Consider the following 22,142-nt stretch of genomic DNA (forward strand, 5'->3'; position numbering starts at 1 on the left):
GTTCTTACAAAAAATTTCGTCTTTAGTTACCATGATAATGTGTTTATAACACAAAAGAGTGATAACATATTGTGTTAGCCTGAGTATGTGTATGGATATATTTGTGTATACAAATGCCATCTTCCACCTCCTTCTCAAAAAAAGCTTTGTAGAGTTACATATGCCACCATGTGTTAAGATTTTTTTTTTTTTTTTTTTTTTTTTTTTGAGCTATAAATGACTGGGCAAGCTGTGAAATAAAACAGCCTGTTCCACTGCATTAAAAGTGAAGACTCTGTGCTTATTCTCTGTGCAGTAAATGTGCAATGGGCCACTATCCAAACTAACTGGAATGAAAACGTCATATGTGATTCATACACCAATACCTATTTAATGTGTAAAATTCCCCTTAATGCAGGCTTTATGAGAGAGCATCAAAATATTCTGCAATACTAACTTCTAAGTTAGAAACTGTTTTTCTTTCCATATTGATTCTCACTTTTAAAATCTAATCTAGTGTTTCTAGAAAAACTAAAAGTTATTTTTCTGGGTATATATTTATGTTCTAAATTCTTTGAAAACTTGCGTCTAATTTTATCCACTTACCTCCAAGATACATACATACATATATATATATATATATTACTACTTTATCAGACAGTACCTCTAAGATACTAAAAGAAATTGAAAAATCACCTTCTAACTAGCTATCTGGCAAGGGATAGGGGAAAGTTTCTATGCGGTTCTGTAACATATCTTTTTCACTTTACATTTAAATACAGTAAAGTTGTTGGTTTCATTTTGTTCTACCTGACCTAGAAATATGTCAGAAATTGTAGAAACAAATTTTATCTTCATCTCACAATGTTCCTAGGTGGTCTGCAGGTGATGTTTCCCAGCGGATTCATTATTTTATAGAAATACAGTCTTCAAGTACTTTAGTATCACAAGTTCCATTTTTAGCTGTTGATCTTAGGAAATATGTTATTCTTACCGAATTTTTCAAGCACTCTTTGTATCTGAATTTAGGTCGGTGGTCGTTTGTTAGCAATTTATATATGAAATATTTTGTACAAAGATTTATTTTCTCTCAGGATTTACAGATATAATAAGTATACAACAACTCCTTTCTCTTTGGATTATTGTGCAACCTAATGTTCTGATTTATATTTAGAATGATCTGATGTTCTTTACTGCAATTTTTGAGTACATGTCCTACTGTCCCTTGCTAACATCCATGGAAGTCCACACGTAACTTCTGGCAATTCACTCCTCTTGAAGTGCTCAGATGATTTCCATTATATTTCCATCATATTGTAGTATAAGTCAAATAGGCTTTAACCTATTTTCTGGGCTTTCTATTTGTTCGTTAATTTCGTGAAGTCAAAGAGGCAAAAAGAATAAATAAATCTGTTGTGATACTCATATCTTTGTATTTGTATTCAGAGAAAATGTGAGCTCAGGCACAGAAAGTGAAGTTCATTTCAGAAAGGATTTTGTAATTTCAGACTGTATTGCCAAACTTGTAAAAATTTGCATCTCAATACTAAAAATGATTTTAAAAAATGTATTTGTCAGAGGAGAAGGGAAATATTTTAAAGCATGTCATCATTTAAAGGAGAATCTAAGCAAATTCTAGCAAAATCTTCCCTATTTTTATGTAGGTAAAAAGCACCACTGACATAAACAAAGAGCTTCCACTGACTTTAACTGACTGTTTTGTAGTTTTGTGCAACATGTTTTACTGAACTGAATCAAATAAGCATTTTTAATGACAGTTTTCAAATTTCTTTCTTCATTAGTACATCTTCTCCTCAGTAATGCTTTAATAGAATAGCCTTAAAATGTGATATTAACCCAGGTTCAAGTTATTCTGTATGCATAGCATTAAACACTTCTCTTCCCTGTATGAATTTTTTCCCATTGGAAAGCTAGGGCAAGTCACCAACATTTCTGACATGTCATGGCAAGCCATCTTTTATGGAATAGATTCTGCAGTATATGATATTTCTCCTTATGTAAGACGCTAAAATTGTGAAAAGAAGGCTGTGAACGTATATTTAGGCTCAGGCAATGATTTATGGTGATGATGAAAGAGGGTAAATGTATCTAAAGGGAGTTCTTGAGAGATTAGGCTGCATAGTTCTCCCTTTTACACCCAGCCTGCACATATTTTTGAAGTTAAAATAGATTAATTTTGACAGTCATTTTGGCTTTATCTCATTGATTTTATGGTATATCATAGATATATATTTGGATTATTTTGTCTCAATTTCAATGACTAAATATCAGTTTGTTGAACAAAATCTATCGCCTCACCTCACACTTTCCATAGAAGAAAAGGAAGGCATCTTCCAAAAGGCATTTATCCATGCTAAAATATGTTTAAGAAGAGTTTGAGTTAGACATCTAGAATTCCTTCTGATTAGATGTCATTGGTATTATTCTAAACCATAACTGAGTTTGCTGGAATTCTGGCATTTAAATGAACTGCAGGGAGAATATTAAAATTACCAGCTCAGAATATAAGGTTTCTCTTTTTCAAAAGTATAAATAAGCAGAGGTACCTAGTAGAATGTACTAGCAGAATTAGTTCTAGAACATAATTGAAAAGAATCTCTGTAGTCACCTCTGATCATCTAAACTTTTTGGATGTGATATTTAAAGTTAAATCTTAATTTCCATTTCGTCCAAATGCCTCAATGGTGTGATATACTTTTCTCACTAAAATACTGAAAAAAAAACCTTTCTTGGGCAATGTCTGTTCTCTTATACTGTGATTCCATTCACTGACCTTCTGACACTAGAGAAGCCATCTCTCAGAGTCCATCTCCTTTAATTTTATTGTCTCATTGACTTCTTACATAATTACCCTAATTTTGAATCCTTTTAGGATGTCAAGAAACAGAAATAAATCCAGTTAAAATTGGACTTATACATCTATATTTTTTATTTTTTAGTTTAAGCACTTGTAAAGTATTAGTGTTATCTTCCCATCATTTTTTAAGTTATTTTACTTCAAATTTCTGCACTAGCATATTCAAATTTTTGTGGGCAGTGTAAGTGCCTGTTAGTCCAAGAATCATGACATAAATCTGTCAGCTTGTTCATATGTCTGAGCCTCAAAATCAGACATTCACACTGCCCACAGAATTTTAAATTGTGCTTACTGTGAGTGAAGTTTCTTAATTCTTCTTATCTTCCTCATTACATGATTTCATGCACATCACATCAGAGGAGACAGGAAAATATTAATCTTCTTTTTGCTCATTTCATAATATGCAGGCTGTTCCCAGCAGCTCAAGTCTTCAGGGTAAGAAAAAGAAAGGAAATAGCAAATCTATCAGTTCATGCTTACTCCCAATGCTCCCACAAAAAACCAGTTTGCCTGGCAGAATTTATGCCCCCATCCCAGAGGAATGTGACTGGCTGACACAGTAGCCCTGCACGTCAGATGAGGGAGGGGATAATTTGTAAGAGCACCTGAGCCCTTCATGTGTACTAGCAAATAGTTTTCATGTAGGCAAATGAGAGAAGGCTGAACCTATGCCAGGCATCATGAGCTGCTGCAATCCCTGTTTTGATCAGGGGAAAAAAAGAGGTGGCTTCATTCTGCACATTAGATTCTCTCAGGTCTCAGGACCTGTTGAGAGCACCATGCATGACAGACTGAGTATCTCACTGCAGGAGAAGCCAAACTTAAGAACCTCTATGTATCAATTCTCATCTTGGGAACTGGAGAGTGGATTTATTAAGCCAGTCTTATGCCATTAAGTCCAAAGATATCTATTTAAAGTATCTGAAGGCAAGAGGAAGTAGTAATTAAGACTATATTAGATTTATGATTTTTCTTACAGTAGAGAACACTAAGGTGAAACCAGCCTACAGAAGAAAAAATGTGACAGTTTTCAAGGAGGAAAGAAATCTGTGGGAGAAAGAAAAAAGATAAAAATAAATAAATAAATAAAATAGGAGATAGTGGAAAAACCTCAGGACAGAAAGGCCAGAGCCTGGAAACTCTAGTAGGTATTGTTCATGAATTTCATCCTTCATTATTTTGCAACACTTCCACCAGTAGATGTTGTCTCAGCAAGAGGATGAAAGACATTATAAAAAAGAATAGTTGCCACTGCAAAAACCAACAAACTAACTTGCTAACTAAAACAAACAAACAAACCCTCAACAAAGATAGCAAGGTTTGCCTAAACAAATACTGAAAGATTTTGGTTGGTATGTTGGGTTCTTGGCTTATTTATTTTCCAAATGACAGTGAATAACTTTCTGCTTTACCTGCAGCTGGAGTGGTTTAATTCCAGTATTAAATATAAACAGTATGTATTGAGCATTCAGTAATTCTGAATTATTTATTGGAGGATGATAACATTGTCTTGTTTTGCTGAAGCACTGCTGTCTGCTGGAAAACAGATTTCTGGCTCTCAAAATAGTACTAAAAGGATCCAGAAGTAACAATTATTGCTACAAAATCACTCTTTGGTAGACAGAATATTATGTCTGTATGAGCTTATAGATTGTGTGTGGAGGGAAACATAATAGTGGCAAAGGTCCCTCCCATCCTTTCTATTTCTTGATGTTCTGTCATGGGATTAGGGATCATGCACTGAAGTCCTGTTCATGCTTACAATAGCAAAGACTCTTGCTCTACAGTATTTCCATCCCAGTTAATAAATCCAAGCACCTCTAAGTTAGAGACACATATGTTATTGTCTACATCTGTCAGGTCAGGCATAAAGATCACAGAAAACCACTAAGGGACAGCACTATGGAGACAGAACTCAGCATAGGTTCTCTCTGATGATCTTCTATATTGACTAGTTCCCAAAAACTTTAAAATATATTCCTTTTTCAAATAAAATTCTCAAGATCTCATTTTGGCTTCTTTAGATTTATGTCGTGTTACTTAGTATCCTAATCTTCTAAATATTATAATCATATCCTAATGTAGCCGAACTCAAAATATTATTAATTTAAGCAAAACCTGAGGAGGTCGGGGGAGACCTTATCACTCTCAAGCTCTCTCTGAAGGGAGGTTTATAGTGTGTTGGGGGTCGTTCTGTAATTAGTGATAGGACAAGAGGAAATGGCCTCAAGTTTCACCAGAGGAGATTCAAGTTGGACATTAGGAAATACTACTTTTCCAAAAGAGTGGACAGGTGCTGGAATGGGCTGTGGAGTCACTGATCCTGGAAGTGTTCAAGACATTGTGTTGAGAGACATGGTTTGGTGAAGACAGTTGGAGTGGATGATCTTGTAGATCTTTTCCAACCTTGGTGATTCTATGAGTCTATGATTTGAATTGCTCAGTTACAGAAGAAATGTTGTGTAATGACACAGTGTTAGAAATAACTATATCTGCACCTTCTCCCAGTCACTACATGCTACAAGACAAAATGCTGCAAAGAAATGCCTGTATCCTAGCAATGAACATTACACAGAAGTTCATCAATTTAATCTTTCAAGATATCAAAACAGATGAAGACCTAAGGAAATGAACATAGTTGCAACAAAATGTGACATTATTTCTGATTGTACACTTATGATGACAATAGTCTAATCATTACTCATCTCTTCATTGTACAATGAAAGATTGTGGAAATTTTTAGGCTTCCTCTGTACATTTTCAGAATCATAAATGTCACAGGTTCAGAAGGAGCACACTTCATGTTGAACTTCAATGCTTTTAGGACAGCTGCTACAAAAATCTGTGGAGGTTTTTCTTTACCAAACACGCATAGTGGTGCATCATACAGTCTCATAATTTACATTTGCACTATCATTGTAATAATAATGTCCCTTCTTGGCCTATTCCCTGATCTGCATTCCTTGATTTCTGTACTGAATTATTTTAGTTTTCTCCTGAGATTTTTTATAACATGGACCAATTTGCTCTTTCTGAGACTGGCCATGGTTCTGGAGCTGACCTGCACATCTCTGAACTGTGTTGACAAATGCTTGTTTCAGACAATTAAACCAGATAAAGTTAATGCTATTGTCTTATGACATTTACCTGTTCATTAAAACTTATTGTTAAATTAGCATTATAGCATGGACCAAAGACAGTTCTTTATTGATGTCTTGGGTAATTTTTATTGGCATCAGGTATCTGATCAAAATGCTATTGCAGCATAATCCATAGTAATCAATCTCGGAAACTGAAATTTAATTTACAATTTCATTATAACTACAGTAGTGATAGCAGCACTGCAAATGACACATCCTGTGATTTACAACAGCAGTCATTTAAGACTAATAACAACTAATTTACCTTTGACAGCCTAGAACATAAGAGTTCTGCAAGAGTAAAAGCCTTTTTTTTTTCCCCAATCACCATAGCAAACTTAAATTTGTTAACTTATTAAAAATACCTAGCAGCAATTTAGTTAATTAACTATCATCTTTTAATTGTTAATGAAATTCAATAAGTCAGGTCCCCTAAGAAGTATGCTGCTATGCAAAATAATCGCTTCAGTGCTTAGTCATATGTATATCTTTTAAGACTCGTTTTGCTACTTTGTTTCTATATTGAAGACAATGCTAAAGTCCATGCCTGTGGTCTTTATCCTGTACCTCAGTAAGGTCACATTTTAGATATAATATGTAAAATGTAAATATGACATAAAATCAATTTCAAATTGGCAGTCCCTTTCAACATCATACTCTATCACGTCTGTAGAAAGCCACTGCATCTTTTTTTCCAGTCCCTGACTGCTTGACTAAATCAGAATGTAATTTCTTAATACTTCACTATATAACTCTTTGCCACTTTGATAATCCCAGCTTGTACCTGTTTCATCTGAAATACATGTAAATCAGATTCCAGCATCATTTTGTGGAAAGGTTTAAAGGGCCAGGTTGTGGCAATGATTACTTTTAAATATATTATTCCCTCATGATCCTGAAAAGAAAATTTAATAGGAAAAACAACAGAATGTGGGGTTTCTTAGGGACATTTGTGAAACAACGGATGGCTTACTTAGTGGAAAATTATTCAATTTTGGTAATACATTTGCAATATATGTAGGTAATCTTCAGAAAGCTATATGGTAGTTTTCTAGTCTTTAAGAGAGAAGGTCTCCATTTGTGTCATAATTGTTTAATTTCTGTAGAATTTCTTTTCTCCTTATGACATCTTGGCACAAGCTTGTAGAACTTACTGGTAGTGCAATAAATTTCCATCGTGCTGGCCCAAAATCTAGGTATCAAAGACTCCCACAGGCTTGCATATTTTTTCACTTACGCCTGGAGAAATTATATTTTAACAGTAATAATATTACTATAAAAATATTTTAACAGAAAAATAGATATAGAAGCATAACTCTCCTTTATGACTTGATGATACGATAACTGGCATATTCAGCTGAGGGACATGAGTTACTTACACAACTTTATTCAATTAGAAGATGTAGTCAGACTGGGTTCTATCTGATCTCAACACTGTCTTGTGGGAGGACAGGCAGGAGAAAGGTGAAACAACCCTGCCTACATTACGTGTCTTCTCTCCGTCTCTGGGCAGATTTAGAGAAAAATCAATACACTGTAGAGACAATGGGCTTGCATTTCTGACCCTACGAGAAAGAAAGTAACCTCTAGTTCAATAAGTACTTTCTTTTAAGTTATGTAAATGATATTGTTTCATGCAGGGAGGTGAAATGCTTTACCAATGTCTTAATTCATTGCCTTTCAGAATCCTACTCTTTAGTGCCCTATTAAGTACTGGTGGGATTTTGTTTTGGTTTGCTTATTTTTTTAAAATAACATTGGTATATTGATGTAAATGCTTCTGAAAAGATAATATACAGTGACCACTGTATGCCTTGTAAGGATTTTCAGTGAAATTTTGCTCTTGTAATCAAATCACATCTGAAGCAAGTTCATTCTTAAGCATATAATCTATTTATACAATGTAAGTTTATGTATCTTTCTGTTGTGCACCCTAGAAATACATTATCATTAATATGCCTGGATACCTCTAACCAATATCATCTCTTCTGAAAAATAAAACAAATAAACACTGCCAGCCAAAAACAAACAAACAAAACAGTCAGAAGCCGCCACATTGTAACTATAAAGTAAAACAAGAAAATAATCACAGAATCACAACACTGTAGGGGTTGGAAGAGACCTATGAGACACTGAACAAGATCAAACCCAGTACTGACTCCTGGGGAACCAGACTGCCACTGATCATAATCCTCTGAGCTCAGCCAGTTCTCAGTCCACCACACCATTCACTCATTTTTTCCACACTTAATAAGATTCATTAAAGGATGCTGTGGGAGAAAACGTTAAAATGCAATCCTTTTCCTTTATCATTTACTTGAGTTGTTGGGTTTCTTGTTTGTTTGTTTCTGTTTTTCCAGGTAAAACACAAGTTATGGGTGAAATCAAGATTGCATTAAAAAAGGAAATGAAGACAGATGGAGAACAGCTGATAGTAGAAATCCTTCAGTGCAGAAATATCACATATAAATTTAAATCTCCAGATCATCTACCAGGTATTTCACAGAAAATCTGCTTCATGATACTCTGAAAACACTAAATAAAATGTATCTGAAGTCTTTTAGCAACACCAATAAAAAAGGAAATTGCTTCCTAATCAGATTGACATATTCTATAGGACAACTTCTGAAGTGTTCTTTGCTCCTATTAATTTTAATGAAAGTGAAAATATTTTGTAGATACAAATTAACTCTCAGAAGTTAATCTCCCTTTTAAAGCATTTTTTATCATTAAAAATAATAATCATTTTTAGCTTCACTAAAACTATTACTCCTTAGGATATAAAAGATCTAGTGAAAAGTTGTACTTTGGTATAAAAGCTTATTAAAAAATAGATAATCATGTTACTAATAATATCTTTACTTTTAATGACAACATCATCAACACAAAGTAATTTCCTTGAATTTAGAGGAGTGATTCCATTTTTTACACAGTATGAATGAGAACAGAACATGCCTCTGCAGAGTACCTTGCTATGTTTCTTCTCAACATTTTCCTGTTTGAAGTTATTTGCAACAATGAATATTTGAAAGTTTCTGTATTTAGCTTATTGAACTGTTCTTTTCTAGACCTCTATGTGAAACTCTATGTTGTCAACATCTCTACCCAGAAGAGAGTAATTAAGAAGAAGACCAGGGTATGCAGGCATGACCGAGAGCCTTCATTCAATGAAACATTTAGATTTAGCTTGAGTCCTGCTGGACATTCTCTTCAGGTAATCCTGCATCTTATTGAAACCTGATTTTAAAAGTTTTTCATGCTGATCTGTGGGTACCTGAGATCAATCTTCTAGCCTGGTTGTTTGATGAAGTGAGAAAACTACAAAGTTGGTTGGTTGTTTTTTTGGGTTTTTTTTTTTTGGGGGGGGGGGGGGTTGTTTTTTGTTTGGTTGGTTGGTTGGTTTTTGTTTTTGTTTTTTTTTGCTGTTGTTTTTGTGGAAATTCAGGAATAGTCCTCACTGATTTAGACAGCTTTGGTCAGATACGCTTCTTTGGAAAGGTAGAATTCAGTTTATCTATTTCACATAAATAGATTACTAAATGAGTTATTCATGTTCACCTAGTCAGTGGAGATAGCTGACGAACAATTCCAGGGGTAACTACATGCTAATCTTAAAAGCAAATTGAAGGAATTGTTTGGGATCTGCTGAAGATACCTTTAGAACTGAATGACTAACATAAACTTGTTGACTAGGTTTTGATGAATAATATTAGATTGGTAACATACATGCATTCATTAGATTTATTGGCTATAATATTATAACTAAACCAAAATTAAAATTTCTTAGAAATGGAGCCAACAAACATAGATACAGCTTTCCCTGTGTCAAGACATCCTAACATCCTTATTAATTAAAAGGATTGAGTAAATCTATTAAAAACTATATTACATGGGAAAATTTGATGTGGTCAATAAAGTCTTGCCAAAGTTTAAGAGTTAAAATTCCTGTAAAAACTTTACCTCTAATGGTAGTTTGAAGGAGTGAGGTCAGGAAAGAAGAACCCACAGAGTTGTGTGGGCAAATGAACTATCAGGTTGTTAAGGAATAAGGGAGGTAGCCATGGGAACAGCCAGCCTGAGACATAGCAACGTGAAATCAAAAACACTTTGATGTGGCTGGTACTGCACACTAGATCTAGCTGAAAAAAAAAGGGCTGTCTCTTTTTTAGCAGCCTCTTTTTTGTAAATGACATGGAAATTCCTTTTCCCTGCATCTTTGAGCAAACCATGGTAGGATTACAAGTAATACTAGTAAGCAGCAAGTTTAAAACAAACAAAGATGTTACTTCTTTATGCAACTTGGAGTCTGAACTATAAAGTGTATTACAATAAGCTATTTTGTCTGCTAAGTGATTTCATAGAAAATTTGCCTGGATAAAATTATTTAATAAATTCATATTAAAAATACCTCATAAGTTATTAAACACAAACATACCACTTGTGATCAGAAAATGATTACAGAATTGGAAAGATCAGCCAGTGTAACTTCTGGCTTCACACAGGACTACCCAAAAATCAAACCATATTTCTGAGAGTGTTATCTAAACTTTGCTTGAAATCATGTACTATAGAACACAGTAGATATCTTAGGAATGTAGCACTGCATGATTGTTATTATCGTGTGCACCACACACTGCACTTTTGGAAGCAAAACACTTGTTTAGAGAGATCTCTGGTCTGACTCAGTACATATGTTTTAATATGCTTGTCGTGCCTGTCAGTCAATATGTTCCTTCTTGAAAGTGTGAAGGTAGCTGATTTGAATGCTGAAAAAAGTGATGAGCATTTAAGAGCAAAGAGATGGGCACTGTCAGAAGATATTTGGGAAGAAATAAAGGAAACCGATACAGAATGTACAGAACAAAAGTGGAGTTGGGAGTTAGCAAAGGAAGAGTAAACCAGTGAGAGGTACTAAGAAGAAATCAAACACGTTAGTAATAGAAGGCACGCTATTAGAAATCAATAAAGTTAAAAATTAGGAAAAGGATCTGCACTCAGAATAATCAATAGGGTAATATGCAAAACGTGTAAATATTAACCATGAAAATGTAACCATGGAGTTAAAAAAATAAAAAAATAAAAAAAAAATCTGGTCTTAGATGGTCATGAATACTGAGAGTAAGAAAAGAAAAAGAAGAAAAAAGAAAAAGAAAAAGAAAAAGAAAAAGAAAAAGAAAAAGAAAAAGAAAAAGAAAAAGAAAAAGAAAAAGAAAAAGAAAAAGAAAAAGAAAAAGAAAAAGAAAAAGAAAAAGAAAAAGAAAAAGAAAAAGAAAAAGAAAAAGAAAAAGAAAAAGAAAGAAATATGGACTGAGGCTATTTGATTCAGGATAACAAGGCTGGAATTTAATGACAGACTAGAAAAGACAGTTACTAGGGATCCAGCTGGTAGAACTGAAGAGAAGGATCGAGGACAGAAGATACAGAAAAGTTCTGTTAGGATTTTTTTCTGTCCCAAAAATGTTGATGTGACAGAATCAAAACATTCTGTAGAAAATATTTTGACATGTTTCAGACAGGCATTTATCTCAGCCCCTAGCAGCTCGCTTTCCTGAATTCCCCGTTCCTTGGCAACCCACCTGGGACTCTTCTGGAATTAGCTGGCTTCTGGCTCACTAGATGTCTGCATGTTTTCAACAGAAGCTCTAGCTAGCCATGCCAGTCTTTGAGCTGTCCACCTCTTCAGAAGAAAGTAACCTGGAAAACCACCAGGCTGTTCCCTAGGGTCAGGCTAGGGAATTGGGATTCCCTAACAGTTCCATGCTCGTGGCCAACTCATTTAGTCCTCTCTCCTCAAATTCACTGACTGACACACATGGAGGTGTCAAACCTGTCCAGAGTGTTATCTTATGTGGTATGAAATACTGCCAGACCAAAGGGAAAATCATCTAGAAAAAAAATTGCAGATTTCTTTCCCCCTCTGTTTAAAATTTCTATTGTACTGTAAAATTTGCATTTTTTACTTTGCCAAAGTAAGTATCAGAATAGAGAAAAGTGCAGAAATGTTAATATTTTTGATTACTGAAAGTTCTAGTTCTAGTTCTTCTACAGTTCTGTAAAGTATATGTCATTTTATGGTCTCCTTCAAGAACGTCAGTGAGGTACAACTTTTCTTCAGTCCTGACATTCTTCTGCTGTCTATACCTGTGAAACCAAGACAGAAATGCTCCAGTTTCTCCCCTACTGCATCACATAGACAGTGACAGCCTCCTGCTGTTATCCTTTACTCGTTTCCTTAGGTCTGCTCAGTTATTCCAATTGCTAACCCGTTAATCGTGAAAATGCAATTTTTCATAAATTCAATTTATTTCTGAAAAACATAGGAAGTTAAAAAATAAAAAATAAAAAATAGTATTAAACTCATTTTTGGTTACTCAAAAATTAAGAAATTCTGTAAATCTGTATAGCTATAACTTGCTTATCCCTTGAAGTATGTCTGTTACCAAATCTAGTCCTTACAGAAACATCTAGAATGGATCCATAAATCCAAAGAAAGAATCAGGTCCTATAGAGGAGGAAGTTTTTCCTTGCATGACATTAAACTGCCTAGCTAGAAAACATGATGCTTAGAAAATAAATCAGGGAGAGGAACACCCAGCCTTCAGAGCTCACATGAGTTCCTTGGTCTAATTAATTCCCTTCCCACTCTGCATTACTGAGGCGTCATGCAATCAATGCTTTGGCTCTCAGCAGAGACAGCAGAATAGGATTCCTGACCAAGTCTACATTTTAAGTTGGACTACCTCTTGTTGAGATAAGAAGCCAGAACTCTGGAGCTTCTTGTACAATAATCTGTTTTGAGTTTGTTTGTTTTTCTAATATGTCAGAAACTGTCCAGCATCCATGAACTTAGAGAACTTGTACATTGGCTGCATAAGGCTTTAACCTTTAAGTTAAATTTGACCTTGTGTTTTTCTTTGTAAAACAGAAGGTGGACAATTTACTAACTAAAGTTCAAGACTGTCATCTTCTAGATGCTACATACTGTGATAATAAAATAGAAAAAGGTAACAGTTGAATTTTCACAGTGCTTTTTCTATTGGGAAGATGGCTCTACACATGGGTTACAGTCAGTGTTTCTTAGTGTTTGTGAAACCAGAAAGAAGAGCTCAATATCTGTGAATCTTCTGGGTTTGTCAGCAAGTAGAGTATTTTATTATACACATTGATAACTGTCTTTTATTATTATTTTCACAGATTCTGCTTGTCTCCAATGGAGGAAAGTTTATGAAAAAAACACTGATTGGGGAAGCTTATATCTGGCTTGACAAAGTGGATCTAAGGAAAAGAATAGTAAACTGGCACAAACTGTTAGTCAGTTCTACACAAACACACTGAGCAGAGATGTCTGCTTAGGGCACAAAAGAGTCTGCTATAAACAGCATAAGTTGAAGACTATCGTTTGAAATCATTGTGTTTAAGCTAGTCTTTCTGAATACAAAGTAGAAAAGAGCAGTCTCTGGGCTACATAGCACACTTAAATGAGGGCTAGTACACTTGTTTTGCTGCAAAAGACAGCAAAGTAAAAACAAACAAACAAAAAAAAAAACCAGAAAACAACAACAACAACAACAAACAAACAACCTAGGCCCAGATGTTAAAGCGAGGCTGTTTGAAATGGAGACTGCTATGAGGGCTCCATGTTGATGGACTCTGTGAAGAGAGTAACTGTGAAGGAAATAATGAAGTCTGGAAGGCAGGTGTTAATGCATAGTTTGGCTGCAGCTGGAGGCAGTGTGATGTAAAGTGCAGTCTGGTTTCCTGTGTGACCAGAAGGAGATCATTTTTATGCAAAAGCACCAAGGGTGACTGACTTTCCAAATCTCACTTATTGGAAGTGCAAACTTGTTCCTCTGTACCCTAGGAACTCTGATAATTTGTTGTAGTGATATTATGCCACTTGACACAAACTGCAAGGCATTTGCAAGAGTGGTAATGTTATTTTACATTACTTTTTTCCTTCTTTCTTTTCCCTTTAAAAACTATGTTGTGGTGAATCAGACCTAACTGTTTTGTTCGTGTGTGTTAACAGTGGATATAAACCACTGTCCTAGAATGTAATGGATAAAATATACTAATGATTTGTAGTTTAGGATGTGGTTTTGAAATGAAAAGACAGTATGTAAAATGCACTATATCTGGAAGAAAGAATGATGTTTCAATTTCACTGAAACTGTACTTCACCCTACTTTTTAGCAGCTTTAACAAAATTTGGAATAGAGGAGACATAAGCACTGGGACTAGCACAACTATTTTAGCTAGTCCTTCTATTTTTCAACAATCAATCTCATTCCAAAACTGTACAGAGATGACAAACTGTAGACTATCCTGTGAGCATTTCGGAGCAGCAGACCCATAGTGCTACCACCATGCTGCTCAGTGCAGGGCTTGTTGTCAACATCACCTGAAAACTAAAGAGAAGAGATACCAGGACAGCACCTGCCTGAGGGCTGTTGCATTTAAGTTGAGAATATATCCTCTTCCTATCTCAGCTGAATGTCTGAGTACTGTGTTATGAAAGAAGTAAATAGGAAGGCAACTCGCAACACTTAAGACTGTCAACAATTCAGGGACTGCAACTGAGTAGTTAGCTCACTTTGGGCAGCAACTATTACATAAGATGGTTTAGGCTAGGCTGTCTCCTCTTAGTATTTGTGAAGAAAAAATAAGAGCTTTTAAGGAAAGCAGTTCCTTTAAAAACAAGAGTCAACATCGTACTAACTCTCCTGTTCCTCAGAAGCCAGTTAATATTTCACAGTTTCATTGGAAAGTGGTTTCACCTGAAATATTACCTCATGACCTTTACATACTTAAAGAGAAAATGATCTTATTTGTGCACTTCAGACTTTTATTTTTCTTGATCAATAAGGACTTTTCAACAACCATATAATGTGTGTGTTTTCATCTGTTTCCCAAAGATATTTTTATGTTGCACACTTCCACAGGTTGTACAAGACCAGATGAAAATATTATTTTTGACAATAACACATACCTTTTTTTTTTTTTTTTTTTTTTTTTAAATAAATGGAAAAATAAAGCTTGGCTCATTCTGAATTTGAACTGACCATTATAAAACTACACTCCAACTAATCCAGTGACATTTCCCATACAGAGTTTTTGATTTATCTTTACCAACTTAAAATAGCAGTACGGAAAAGAAATATGACAAGAAATACACAGAAAATATTAAAGATATATGCAGCAGAGAAACTCCCATTAAGCTGTTGATAAACCTGCTGGTAGCCTGCTTGACTTGCAAGCAGAGCAGTCTTATCTATATCCTATCTGTTAAACACAGTGCCACTGACAGTGGAAGTAGGGGGTGTGCTTTAATGTTGAATTTTATGCTTTCACCAGTATGTGTACCTCACCCCTCTTACATTTTAAAGTCCTCTAGAGTCACTGTAAACATCCTATATGTTTTGATGTTATGTATGTTTTAATAAGTGGATAAATATTTCAAAGAAAAAGACCCCTTTCAAACAAACAAAAATTTTATGTGGATATATTTGACACGTGTGTTTTTCTCCTTTGGTGGGTAATCTTGCATTCCTGATGGCTACGCTGTGGTTGATGTTTCTTTAAAAAAAAAAATAAAAAAATAAAAAAAATTAGTCCAGTTTCAATAACTGTGCAAAGTACAAGCCATGAGGTATGCAATTTTGTGCAAACTGCTGGTAATTTTGTTCTTGCTAAGATTTGTTATAAAGACAGCAATTCATGCTGGTAGTTGTTATGGAGACTTCCAGCACGAACGAGAGCTATCTGGCTGTTCTCTTGGGAAGCCTGTAATCATCTGTCTTAGTTGAGAAAGAGGACAGGTGTGCTTTGCTCTTGCAATGTATACAAATGTGGCCAATATTTTTATAAAATAGTTGTGTTGGTTGGTATAGCTGTGACTGTATGGAACAGCTATCTTTGCCTGCTAATCAGCTTTCAGCAACTGGTTTAATTCAAGCATCTTAGATTCTCTGAACAACATACAACGTTTCTGGATGTTGAAATTGCAGTTTTGGATTCCCATCATGAAAAGCAAAGAGCAGAGTTGGTCAGGAGTGAGGCCAGCCTCAGCCAGCTGCAGCAAGGATGGGGCTTCTTGGGTGTTGCACAGGACAGGACAGGGACAGACCTGGGCTCATATGCTCTCTCTTTTCCAAGGCAGCATCATCCAGAGGTCAGAAGATGTGTCCAAAGTGTGCCAAGTTCCTTTCTTTGACCAAATTTCTAGGTTGTACTGGAATCACTCTATGCAACACAGATTCATATTTGAATGCTTTTTTTTCCTTTTATTTTTATTTTTTTCCTTGTTTTACGAATGAAGTCAGGAAAAACTCTGTTGTGACAATGTTTTTTAAAAAATAATCAAACAAGGACTATTAGTATTTTTTTACTTTTTTGTATATATCTTAGTGTATTTTTTTCACTTTTTTCTCATTACTTTTTGTTTCTGTTATCTGGCCAAAATAATAATAATAATAATAATAATAAATGCTTAGATGTGACAACTGCTTTTATCATTTATGAGTGACTGGTTATTGAGTTTGCACATTCTGACAATTGCTTTAAAGATGCATAGTTCAGGTAGGCAATAGCACAGGCATTTAAAATTTTTTATTCATAAATTTGCTGAGTCCACAGAGATTGAAGCTGCTTCTTTGTTCAAGGCCTTGTGTAGTGGAAACAAGCTGAAAAATGAGCAAAAGCACAGTGTGTGTGTTTACAAATGACAGGGATTTCTAATGTGGTCATTAGTATTATGCATACAATGAGCAGCAATTAACCATATGTCTTTTTTTGTCTGGGTTAAAAATAGACATGAGAGTTTCTATGATGAATGCTGAGCTAGTTCTTTATCATTACATTTTAAAGGGATAGTATCCAGGGGCAATGAGTGCTGCTTCTTTATTACCCACATTTTCACATTGCATGGATCTACTGTGGAAGAAACAAAAACCCAATCCAAACCAGTTAAAGTCAGAAACAACTGTTCTCTTGACTTAACCTGGCTTTAAATTGAGACCTAGAAAATGTCTGAGTTATTTTTCTGGATGCTGGGTGTCTGCATGGTTGTAGGATATGGTAGCTGGTAACCAGCTGATAATGATCCTTTCTTTGAGGATGATGATGAAGAAAAAGAAGACATCTACTATATTCTAAGGTAGTGTGTGCCCAATAGAGATTATTTAATTAGTATTTAGTTTCATGGAGATATCATAAAGATGTTAATAGTATTTTTTTAAATTATTATTTGAATCATAACTGACACTATTTTTAAGTACTTTATTTTCATTGCTACAATGTTGAATGTCCCAGATTCCATTATTTGAGTATATATCTAGATATGTATATACCTATGTCAATAACAGAGAAAATTTGCATTTGTTTGAGTGTAACTTATAAAAGTAATGATACAGAGAGGAAAATTAGTGTAACTATCCATCTACATCATATTTAAACTCTATTCCTCCATGCCTTGTGATTTTCAGTACACCTGGCATGCAGGATCTATTGTTCTATGTGAATATATGTTGCCTTTAGAGGGAAATTAGAAGGAATAGATGAATCCGGATACTCTCTCTTTAAATCATAAGAAGCATTTTGATGTTTTCTGTATGTTTTGATTTATTATTTAAAGAAAATAAATAAGCAAATATATTGATGATCACAAAAGTTATATATAGATAACCATAACTCAGAATAGAAAATTTGGGAGAACATTTTCTTAATTTGTTACCCTGTAAATAAGTATACATTTTTGTAAAACAAACTGAGTTTAAAGTACTAACTCCATCTAACATCCAAGCATGTGAATGTGTCCTTATTTGACTGTGTCTTATAGATGTTCAGTGATGTGCTCAGGTGCTCAACAATGGCTGAGTAGCGTGTGTGCTGTCATGCTACAGACAAAGTGTACAGCATACCTAATGTTTTAAAAAATCCAGAAACACCAAAAAATACCCACAAAATCACACACAAAAACAACATATATTAGTCCTTGGAGAAATGTAATGTTTCCACAGTGAATGTTGCATGCTTAGATGGTGGTTTGTTTTGAATTTCTTTTATTTTTCATTTTGCTTCCAGATTCATCTGATAAAACAATACAGACTTGTTCTAAAGGTTGTAAAAACTGAAACTAAAGCGGTATGAGAATTGTACAAAAATGCTTGTAAATCTGTCTGTTTTCACTTTATGTATAAATTCATGTCATGGTTTTGTGATTGTATACAGGATGTATCTTGAGAAATTATGCAAATTGTGCTGTATAAAGGCTGTTACTTCAGTCTGACAAATAAAAATTTAAAGTATCTGGTTTGGTTTCTTTTACCTAATTAACAACACCCACTTCTGCTGATTCATATCTTCCATTTGTTGACTACAGTTGTATAATTGTAATGCTGTGCACGGTATTCATCTGCTGTTCCTGTTTTGGCAGTAGCTCACTTTCCAGGTGTCTGCAGCTCCACTGATGATACTGGGGCCACTCCTATTTAACATCTTTATCTGTGATCTTGACGAGAGGTTTGAGAGCACCTTCAGTAAGTTGGCTGACAGCACAGATTTAGGATTGAGTGTTGATCTATCAGAGGGGAGAAAGGCACTACAGAGGAACCTATATAGATTGGATTGATGGGGTAGGGTAAACTGTATTAGTTTCAATAGGGCTAAGCGCCAGATCCTGCATTTTGGTCACAACAACCCCAGGCAACCTTACAGGCTTGGGGAGGAGTGGCTTGAAAACTGCTTGATGAAAAGGGACCTTGGTGTACAGATAGACAGTCAGCTGAATGTGAGCCAGCAGTGTGCCCAGGTGGCCAAAAAGACCAATGGCATCCCAGCTTGTATCAGGGATGGTGTGGTGAGCAGGACTAGGAAAGTAATCCTGCCCCTGTAGACATTGGTGAGGCCCCATCTTGAGTACTGTGTCCAGTTTTGAACACCTCAATACAGAAAGGACATTGAGATGATGGAGCAGGTCAAAATAAGGGCACTAAGACTTGTGAAGAGCTTGGAGAATATGCCCTACAAGGATTAACTGGAGGAACTGGGTCTGTTTAGTCTGAGGGGAGACATTATTGTTCTTTAATGCACCTGAAGAGTGGTTGCAGCGAGAGCGGGGGCTGATCTCTTCTCACTGGTGACAGGTGACAGGAACAAGGGAAAATGGCCTCAGGTTGTTCCAGGGGAGGTTTAGGTTGGATATCAAGAAAAAATCTTTGCAGAAAGGGTAGTTAAACACTGGAAGAGGCTCCCCAGGGGGGGTGGTTGAATCACCATCCCTGAACATGTTTAAAAACTGTTTGGATGTAGTTCTCAGGGACATGATTTAGTAGAGGCTTGTTAGAGTTAGAGTTAGGGTAGTATGGTTTGCTTGCAGTTGGACTTGATGATCTTTAAAGTCTTTTCCAACCTCATCAATTCTGTAATTCCAGTAATGGACTGGAAAACAATTAATGAAATAGATACTGAGAACAGGCTTTGGCATCAAGTGTTTGTTTATCTCTTGATAGATCAGAGCTATGTCTAAGAATATGCTTATAAAAAAAGCATCATGGACAGCTGCAATTCAACACCCCAGCTATCCTATGGTTATATCTGCCTTGAAAGAGGTAGCTGAGCTCTGTATCTGGTGTGGATTCACTAAAAAGCAAAGCAAAGCAAAACAAGTAAACAAACAAACAAAAAATGTCAAAAGAGCTGAATACTGATGGGTTGGATGATGGAACCTAGCCTACACAGTCCTTGTTCCAATTCCTCTGTCAAAGGCAAGGTTACCAAACTCTAAATCAGACTGCCCAGGATCCCATCCAACCTGGACTTGAGAGCTTTCACAAGCAGGACATACACAACCACTCTGGACATCATGTTCCAGTGTTTCACCACCATCTGAGTAAAAATTTTCTTCCTAATATCTTCTGAATCTTCTCTCTTTTAATTTAAAGCCATTCCCTCTTGCTCTGTCTCTATCAGGCCAAGTGGAAATTCAGTCCCACACCTGCTTGTAAGTTCTCTTCAGGTACTGGAAGGTTGAAATGAGGTCTCCTCAGAAAGTTTCCCAAGCTGAACAAGTTCAACTCCCTCAACTTAACACAAATATATTTGAACAGTGACACCAGGATGATGCTTCATTTGACCTGCTGTGAATTACTGCATGGTGAAATCTGTCTTAAATGCAGCTTCCGCGTTTCCATGCACATTTAGTCCATTGTCTTACTAAGATCAAAACTCTTCTCAGACTAGCCTTTTCATCATTGTCCTAATGCCTGGAATGCCTATTGCACGCACAGATTTCTACTCACTAGAAAACAAGAGGCCTTCAGAAATTAGGTTTCATTTCAGAATTATTCTAGTTGTTGAAATATTTGTGCCAAGTACAAAGGCCTTAATTTCTTTTTTTTTTTTTTTTTTTTTTTTTTCTGAACTAAGTTCTTCACAGAGAGAGGTGCTGGAACAGGCTTCACAAAGAAGCTGTGGATGCTCTGTTCCTGGAGGTGTTCAAAACTAGGTTATATGGAGACCTGGGCAGCCTGGTCTTGTACCAGATCTGTAGGTCGATGGTCCTGCCATGGTAGGGGTGTTGAAACCTGATGGTCCTTGGGGTCCCTTCCAACCCAAGCTTTTCCGTGATTCTATGATTCTGTGACTTTAATTCAAGATTTTAGCAGGAAAAAGGAATGATTATAAGTGGGATGAAAAAATCATGTAGACAAAGGAGGGCTGCAATATTGTGGTAAAAATGGCAGTGGAGTAGTCCAAGGCCTAAAGGGTCCATAATCTTTTTATTAGAAGAAGCACTAGAAGAATGCTCAGTTCTCCAAAATTTTCTAAAAGTGATCTGTTCACTGGATAGTAATTTTACCTCCTCTTATTCACAGAAAGTTGTTTTTTCTACTTGACCTTTTGAAATAATTCATTCTTGAATTAATTTGTGAGTTTACTTCTTCTGAGTTTTCCTGAGAATAAAAAACAGTGGTAGTGTCATTTAATAATTTGAGTCACCAATTCATCATATGAATATGAAAAAATCTATTAAACTGAGGATTTAAGGGATTCACTTGGGATTTGGAGAAAGCATTCACTGTTAATCCTACAAGTAGGAGCAATAATGACTTCCACATCTTCCATTCAGCATCAGAAAATAACAGAAATACATAAAGATATAAAGTCTGTCCTGCTTGAAATGTAACTGAAAATGAATTGTTCTTGTGAAGTATAACTAAAAGAAATGCTATAATTACCAAGTAGGTAGGAATAAGACACCTGTCTGTGATATTTATTTAGTATTGTTTTGAAAGTAACAAATGTCCAGATGAAAGTGACAAAGAATGGGAATTGTACATTTATGTTCAATCATTGTATGCATCTCTAATTCAAAATTCATTTTCTGATACTGAGTTTTTCCCACTGACATGTCATAGTATAGGGGAAATTTGATATTTTCGGCTTTTTGCTATGCTCATGAAAAATGTCACTTGAATGCAAGTCTAGTAGATGCTTAGAAGTAGCTTCATTAAGAGTACAAAAGAATCTCTGATTTTCTAGTCATCTGAAGACTTACAAAAATAACTCAGATGTTTATAAAAATTTTCAAACTTCTTCTTCCATATGATCTTCAGAAAGTAAGGAAACACCATTCCTTCTCCTTCAAAATAGAGGAACTGAGGAGCACAGAAGCCACAAGTCTCTTTTCAAAGTGTGTCACACTTCCATGACTCCCTCAACTTCCCTTTGTAGATAATGGATCTTACGAAATCCCTTCCTCTAAGGAGAAATGAAATAATAAAAAAGACTAAATTCAACACCATGTTCTGAAAATCAAGCAAAATTTGTACATGTCTAAAGAGGGAAAGGAAAATCCTACTAAAAAGGAGTAAGTTCATGCCAACAGAAAGTACCTGGAGCCTATATGTGGTCTTTGAAGCAGATTCAGGCTAAATACATCCAGGTAACTGTCCTTTTCAGTCCCTGCTCTAATTGATAACAGTAATAACAGGCACATTTTTGTCAGTAGCTTTCAGAATTCGTAGAAGCATTTACAGCCTGGGGGCACCTTATTCTTGCTTCATCCTGGGCATTTCAGATGACAGAATGAAAAAAGAAGCCACCTGAATGCTAGTTTTAGGGGGTTTTTTGAATTATATTCTGTT

At 35.4% G+C, this 22,142-nt stretch overlaps 1 protein-coding gene across 6 annotated transcripts in view; it reads left to right on the forward strand.

Annotated features, from left to right (window-relative positions):
* Positions 1-18,304, forward strand: part of PCLO (piccolo presynaptic cytomatrix protein) — a 310,585-nt gene extending 292,281 nt beyond the window's left edge. For 5 of the 6 annotated variants that reach the window (XM_015879726.3, XM_015879813.3, XM_015879896.3 and 2 more), the window contains 3 exons: positions 8,358-8,492; positions 9,066-9,211; positions 13,192-18,304. In XM_015879726.3, coding sequence (XP_015735212.2) covers positions 8,358-8,492; positions 9,066-9,211; positions 13,192-13,332 — 422 coding nt within the window. In that variant the 3' untranslated portion in view covers positions 13,333-18,304. The remainder of the gene's footprint in view (positions 1-8,357; positions 8,493-9,065; positions 9,212-13,191) is intronic. The other variant, XR_014948100.1, reaches the window with a different exon arrangement.
* The last annotated feature ends 3,838 nt before the right edge of the window (positions 18,305-22,142 follow it).

Source organism: Coturnix japonica, chromosome 1 (genome assembly GCF_054131305.1).
Source record: "Coturnix japonica strain WE chromosome 1, WE-NBRP24, whole genome shotgun sequence".
NCBI lineage: Eukaryota > Metazoa > Chordata > Aves > Galliformes > Phasianidae > Coturnix > Coturnix japonica.